Here is a 7865-nt window from a genome sequence, read left to right on the forward strand (position 1 = left end):
ATAATTCTTATTTTCTTTAAAGTCTACAGCTTTTAACAAATCTGCAGACGAACAAAATAGTGTTCTCTTCATAGAAACCCTGAAAAACAGCCATAACAAACTCAAATTTGACTTGTCTGCATGAAGTTGTACATTTTCCCCTGCTAACACTGTGCAAGCCTAGTGACGAAAATGAAAACACCTCCTTGTTTTAACTATTAAAAGAAAAGTCAGAGCAGGGAGGTAGAAACCCAGGATTAGTGGCTCCAGCACCGAGAAGCTCCACATCAGCAGCTCTGATACTACCTCAGGATGTTTGCTTCACACTAAAAGATATAAAACCTCATGAGGAATCTTGCTGAGCCAGAATGACTCTGGACGCCTGGAGCTCTGAGGGACTGACCAGTTCACCCAGCAAGGTTCGTTCTCGCTGGATGCTGCCACCATCAGACCGGCACAGGACGTGTGTTAGGCGCCCAATAACCACGATGCCAGGTCAGTGGAGTTAAGATCTTTATTGGAAACCCAGCCTTCAAACATCATTGGACATTTTATTTATTCAGTCACAGAACAACATCAACAGGCTCGTGTGGCGTAGAGCAGTGGTTCCCAAACTGAGGTTCTGGGCCCCCTCAGGGAACATGGGCAGGCGTCCGGAGGAGCGGAGTTAGGACATACAAATAATCTGCTGTGTGTGTTTGTATACATACATGTGTGTATATATTCATATATATATATATATATATATATAAAAATCACTGGTTTTCTAGATGTGTGTTAGGATAGTTCTGCTGTGAGGTTTTACTGGTTTTATTGGTGGACTTGTTTGTTGGGAAGTTTGGGAACCGCTGGTCTAAAATGAGACAGGGCGACCAACCAGTTTACTGCGTTAAACCATCAGAGTGAGCAGCGAAGACTTCGAAACTGAAAAAAGAAACAAAAAACCAGACAAACAGAAATAAGGGAAACAACAGGGAAGTAAATTTTATGCTTTTTTAGTTGGATTCCAGGAGAGTGGGTGCCTTTATCTGGCAACAAGACATCCAAAACAAGCAAACACTTTTTGTGATACGCCGTCAGTGGAAGAGGACTTCAACAAAATGAAGACTTTAAAAACACAAAGCCAGAACGTTATTACCTTCCTTCTGTCAGAAACAACACAGCTTTCAAACTGTCTGACAGGACACAGCTACATGAAGAAAGACCGCCCAAGAAGATAAAGACAAAATGGTTTGTTTTTATTGGCGAATCCAGAGATTCTGTACGGTTTCTAAATTCCACATAGTGTGAAATTATTATAAATACATTTTTAAAAGACGATGCTGTGTGATCAGTTGCAGTCACGGTGTCACCTGCAACAAAGCAGTGTTTCTGGGACTATAAAGGAAAAATAAAAAGGAAGAAAACTTTGTGGATGAGGTGGCAAAATGGCCATTTTCTTGGAATTAGAAGGGGAAAAAAATGTAAAAATCTAGCAATTTTCCAGATATTCATCCAAACTATGACATTTGAGATCAGTCTCCAATCAAACTGCACAAAAAGCAAACAGCGTGCATCACCATGAGCCACCAGGCAGCCTGCTGCAGCCGCTACGACCCGCAGCTGAGACAATGTTTCTAAAGCAGCATCTCGTATTCAATCATGATAACAAGAAATCAAAGCACAGACGATGCTTCCCCCCCGTGAATGCACTTATAAGTTCTCCAAACAACAAAGACGTCTATGGATGGTAAACGAACTGAAATAAACATATTGTATTTAATAAACTGTTGAAGTGGCGTTAGGCTCAATTTATTCAAAATAATGATTGATGTGCTGAACCGGCTCAAAATATCCCAACTGGAGCATCTCTAGTAAAATCCCACCTTCCGCCTCCAGAAGCAGGTTTTTAGATCTGCGGAGGAAAAAAACAAACAAGAAAATGATTTCAAGCACTGTGTAGTAGAGAATCACTGAATATACTGTAGTTTCCATTTCCTGTAAATGGTTTATGACAAGCTGCTACAAGCCCTGAAGCAAAGTCTAAAGATGGAGGATCTAATAACACGTTGCTGTTTGTGCCACTAGATGTTCCCTCATCCTAAACCTCAAGTCATTTAGGAAATTACTAAAGGAACAAATCAGTCAAATAGGGTCCAACACGAACTTCTAAGACACTACTGTAGCTGCTATCAGTGGCAGTTTAAGTTATTTGATTATTTGAGTTGTAAATTACAATATATGTTTGTTAAGAAGTTCTTTCTTTCATGTTATTTCAATTGTAACTGTGTTGAGCCGCTTAAGAGCCAGTTCATATTTAAGGGGAAACCAAAGTTTTAATGCTGTTGAAGTCTGGATATATTTTGGTGGTGCTCTTTAAGCAGCGACGAGAAACTGCATGTGATCCCGTTAAAGAGAAGAAGAAATGTTTGAATAACGGCAATTATCGCTTGGGATTCATGCACTCGAAGATTTAGTTTAACCCCCATTTCTGGTTAATGCGGCCAATAAAGTACGACACCTTGTGTCGTTTTTATTTCTCTTAGCCGAATTCCAACCTGTTGCATTTATGAAACACAGTTGCTGTAAGTTTGTCTGTCATGTAATGTTTTTTGTGTCTTTGTACAGTTCTCACGGCGTAAAATAAATGCCAGTAACTGAAGAACTCCTTGTGTCGTGTTTAATCCAAGGGGTGTTACAACTAGTGTTGCTATTAAAAGGAAGCTGCTGCCTTCTATTAATATGTAACATGTGAAAATGTATTTAATATGTAAAAACATATCGAATACGTAAAAATTGTAAATTTTTTGAGAAAAATATTGCCACGACGACGTAAAAAAGACCAAAAAAAAATCATACAGTTGACCTACATCATCAATGTCTTCATCATCGTCGCCAATGTCATCGAACTGGATCTCGTCATCGTCTCCAGGCCCAAAGGTGTCTGTCTCGTTGATTTTAGCTGTGGGAAGAGTTAAAATACAGTTCAGACAACAACATGCTTCAGCGTTTTAACTGGATAATAATTGTACTCGATAAGTTTGCAGGGTAGCTGGAAGCTGTTGGACAGAAGTCAAGCTATCTCGTCTGTTTGCTTTTACGTCGCTTTGTGAAGTTAACGCTGACTCACCGTGCTCTGGCAGCTCTCCGTAAGCTTTCAAACTCCGAGCTTCGTCTGCGTTGTACTTAAGGATGACATCGGCTTTGTTATCCTGCAACACAACTTAAAGGTTTACTGATCATGAAGATAAAATACACCCACAGATTTTATATATATATATATATATATATATATATATGTATACACACACACACACACACACACACACACAGAAAGACTAAACATTTAAGTGTCCAAATGCAGCATAAAATATAGTATACATGATACATGTTCTCATATCATGACGCTGGCGCTGATAAATCCTCCTCACATGTACAACACATTAGGGCTGTGACGATATGCTTTTGTCCCGATTTGATTTGATTCAGATTTTTTGGGTGCCGATTCGATTTAAATTGTGATTCTCAAAAATCTTCCATATTGTTGATTTGTCTAGATTAAAAACAACAAAAAAAAAAAAAAATGTACAAAACTTTATTTTTTTTTATTTTAATTAGGAAAAGAAACAGTAGCTAGACCAGTAGCTAGTAGCTGCTACAATGCCCAAGTAAAAAGATCAATAAAAACGGTAAAAATGACCAAAATTTTATAATGGATTATTTTTATTTATTTGAAGAAAAGAAAAAAAAAAAGATTTTAAAATTAACAAGCAAAAAATCCCTATATTTGGTTTTTCAATTTTATTTTCCCACCCCTACAACGCGTCCCCACATCCTGCTTGCCGCATCGTTCATTAATGCAGCTCAATGTTTGGAAATGCCAGCCAGCGTTCCCATTTAAAACAGCTTATGTAACAGACTGGTGATATTCAGACATTAGTTTGGAAAGAAAACCAGACAAAACCTGATCTGTGTAGATAAACTGTCTCATTTTTTCCTCATTTCATTTCGTTATTCTTCTCCATTTTATTTTCCCTTTTTTCTTTGATAGTTTTTATTTACTGTTATTTCCATCTTCTTTCTTTCTTGTTTTACTTTTAAATTTAGCTTCATATTTTCTAATGTTTTTATAATAAACTTGCCTTTATATATGTGTATATACACACACACACACACACACACCCACCAATTCTTTGTCCGGTTTAAAATCATTTCTCTGAGGTTTTACTTCTGCTCCTCCGTCTTGCTACATACCTGGTACCTGGGACCTGGTAAGCGTGTGGCATCATCATTTAATGTGCCATACACCACACGATGCCATTCACGTATGTGAAGCTCCACATGAGGTGAGGGATTTTTACAACAGGTTGACATTCTGATCTGCATCGTGTGTGAACAACCAACACACCTGGTAATCTCTCAGTCCGACCAGGATGATGTCTGACGTGTTAATCCAAACCTGGAGGGAAACAAACAAGGCAGACAGGGTCACAGCCTCACACTGCACTGTGTGACCCTCTCACACACACACAGTCGATTGAGTCCATGCAGGCACTCTAACGGTGACTGAACGACTATTGAGAAAGCGCTGATGTTGCATTACGTCAGGGGGTCTCCTGTATGTGTGCAGAAAAGGTGCGGTCGGTCGGTCGGGACATTCCTACCTTTTTCCGGAGTTTTCCTCTGATGTGGCAGAGTCGCTTGGTTCCATCAAAGCACATGGCCTCCAGACGTCCATTCCCCAACATTTTAATCACCTGAGCATACTCTGCAGGCCGAGAGCGAGCGGAGGATTGGTCAGTTTAAGGGATCTTTGGCTAACTAGTGTCTGCTGTGACTGAGTGAAACTGAGAAACATTAATGACAAACTGGAACCAGCTGTAAAAGGCAGAGTCACTACTGGGATCCCTACAAGTCTTATCTAACAAAATATTTTAAACTGGAAACCACTGAGTGGAAAACTAAATCCCACCCTCATAAATCCAGTTTAAGACTTATCAAAAACATGTAGCGCTGGCTTGATCAATCAAAGTAAAAGCATGACATGTTTGAACTGTATACATAATTTATTAAGAAGATGAGACCATAAGGGAGCTGAGGCGTGAAATGGACGAGGACCAGAGTCTGAATAGCAGTTTTACTGCAGGTTGTACAAACAAGGAAAGCTTGTCAACCAAACTAAGATGGAAAACATGGTACAAGCTTGATTTAACTAGCACCTTCTGAACATTTTCATATTGTAAAGCACTTTCTACACTTTGTACAGCCGTGTCAGGAGTCCTGTCAAGAGGCATGGTTTTTAAATGTGGGTTTTGTTGTCTTGTGTATGCAGTATTAAGTGTGTGGAATATGTATATATGTTGGACTTATGGGTAAAGGTTTTGGTGTTTAAAGAGCTGATATGACTGTATGTGGAAACAGTGGCTCACAATGGGATTGGACTCTATCTGCTGGTTAAATAGAGCCAGGTGGGAGCAATCAGGTGACTGGGTCACAAACATTTCCAGTTTATAAAAGTAGCCGAGGTGGAAGTGAGGTCGTCAGCAGCGAGGCTAAGGAGCTAAGCTTTGGATAAAAGCGTTTGCTAAATGACTGCAGAATAGAATATTTTATCTTAAGTTTAAGTTTTATTTTGTCTCGTCATTTGTTCAAAAACCTGACTGTCCGGTTTAATGTGTGTTTTGTCATGAAATGTCAAATACTATTATTGTTTCTGCAAAACAAATCTACCCACAAATATAAACAAAGTAAAAATGAACCTTCAGCATGATTGTTTTTCCAACATTAATCATAAGAGAAATTTATTCCTGAGTTTTACTTGATGAAATGCAACTAGAAAGACCAGAAGAAACATTACTAAAACTAGTAAAGTGTACAATACCTCATTATGATCATTTAAGAAAATATTTTCTAAAAGTATAATGATACAAATATAGCTAAGGTGCTCCAGTTAAAATCAACATCTATATCACATCTTCAATTAATGTCTGAAGTCTAAACAGTGTGAAATGTGCAGGCTAACAGCTTTTGGTAGCATCTTACTGCAACTGTTAGCTGATATGCTGATGTGCATTTAACGAAAAGCCTCTTTTCATTCATTCATTTTCTGAACCGCTTAATCCAATTCAGGGTCGCGGGGAAGCTGGAGCCTATCCCAGCTGGCTTTGGGCGACAGGCAGGGTACACCCTGGACAGCTCGCCAGTCCATCGCAGGGCCACACAGAGACGAACAACCACTCACACTCACTCTTATGGACAATTTAGAGTAGCCAATTAACCTAACATGCATGTCTTTGGACGGTGGGAGGAAGCCGGAGACCCGGAGAGAACCCACGCATACACGCAGCCACGCAAAGCCTCTTGTTTAAGTATTTTCCCCTTCATAAATATTGGACTTCAGACTCAAGTCCTTCAACTTGAACAGTTTCAAATGGTCCACCTTTTGGAAGAAAATATATCAAATTTTGATGTCAAATACATTTTTTTCCAAGAGATGTTCATGTATCTACATTGTGTTCATGCAACACATCTGTCACATCATGTGAAGAAACCTACATTAAGCCGTGTTGTGATGACTTCCAACTAAATGAAAACAGAATCAGAACTCACCTTGTCCATCCTCCTTGAACACCAGCTCCCTCTTCTCAGACTCATTCTCGTTCTTTCCACGTCGCCTGTTTTTTCCTCCTTTACCTGTAAGCAGTATTCATTACACATCAGTTTGGCCATGACAGTCTTTCATGGACAAACTTCATGATGCATCAGCTTTGAAACAGAAGATTTATTGAAATGAAATGCAGAGAGGAGAAACATAAACGTTAGGATTAACACCTAAATATTAAACCAGCACATTATTGCTGTAAATTTAAAGACAGTGAGCAGTAAGCAGCAAAATAAAGTAGGGCTGTGACAATATGCTTTTGTCCCGATTCAATTCAGATTTTTTTGGGTGCTGATTTGATTTAAATTGCGAGTCTCACAATTCTTCGATATTGCTGATTTTCGTAGATTAAAAAAAAAAAAACAACAAAAAAAAAAAGAAAACAAAAAAACTTTTTTTGCTCGTAATTTTTCTTGATTTCAATTAGGAAAAAACAACACAGTAGACAGACCATCATTCTGCTGCTATAATGCCCAAGAAGACAAGTAAAATGATCAATAAAGCCAATAAAAATTACAAAAAGACTTACAAAAAAAAATCTATTTTAAAACTGTAAAACCAAAAATCCCGATTTTCAATTTTTCGATTCGATTTTCCCACCCCTACAATAAAGTATGAAAAAAAAAAGATATCTTATAAATGCGTAAAAAATAAAAAAAATTAAATATAAATCTTAAAAAAGAAAAAAAAAAAAAGTAAAGAAAGCAGCAAAACCAGTCTTTAAGCCTTGACTTCACTAATTGCCTTAATACAAGTTAAATGGTCATGATAAAGAGTTAGGCTACATACTAGCCATGATAAATTATTTAAGGTCACATGATCTATTATAACTTATCTAATCAGCGTCCTAATTTAGTAATCGTTAAAGATTATTTACAAGAGAGTCTGATACAAAGTGTCACCGACATGGCAACCCGTTGCTAACGCCAATGTTTCCCAGCTTGAATAAAACACAAATATTAGTAAATATACTACTAAATATTTTTATAATTTATAATAATTTATCATTACTAAATATGTTACTGGGGTAGGTTTTATTACAATTAACAGATGTCACGGGCCAGGCGGGGTGGGGTTTACCTTGCTAGCAACTCGCTAGTTAGCTCAGTCAGCTAGCAGCGGGATTACTGTTTATTTTTATATGTTGCTCGTAAAGACGCGTGAAATGCTGGTAATTTTCTAAAAATAAAATAAATTTATCGTTTTATTAGATCGACAGACGCCTGGTGAAGGTATTACACGAAGA

General features: G+C 38.0%; 1 protein-coding gene across 1 annotated transcript in view; it reads right to left on the reverse strand.

Moving 5' to 3' along the window:
• Nucleotides 1-479: 479 nt before the first annotated feature.
• The window catches only part of eif1axb (eukaryotic translation initiation factor 1A X-linked b), a 7667-nt gene continuing 281 nt past the window's right edge, over nucleotides 480-7865 (reverse strand). Inside the window, exons 2-7 of the mRNA XM_079259866.1 lie at nucleotides 6568-6651; nucleotides 4623-4726; nucleotides 4367-4417; nucleotides 3089-3170; nucleotides 2829-2920; nucleotides 480-1873 (exon numbers count right to left, since the gene is read on the reverse strand). Of these exons, the coding sequence (XP_079115992.1) occupies nucleotides 1868-1873; nucleotides 2829-2920; nucleotides 3089-3170; nucleotides 4367-4417; nucleotides 4623-4726; nucleotides 6568-6651 (419 nt within the window). The 3' untranslated portion in view covers nucleotides 480-1867. The remainder of the gene's footprint in view (nucleotides 1874-2828; nucleotides 2921-3088; nucleotides 3171-4366; nucleotides 4418-4622; nucleotides 4727-6567; nucleotides 6652-7865) is intronic.

This window comes from Telmatherina bonti, assembly GCF_933228915.1.
Source record: "Telmatherina bonti genome assembly, chromosome: 20".
Classification (NCBI taxonomy): Eukaryota; Metazoa; Chordata; class Actinopteri; order Atheriniformes; family Telmatherinidae; genus Telmatherina; species Telmatherina bonti.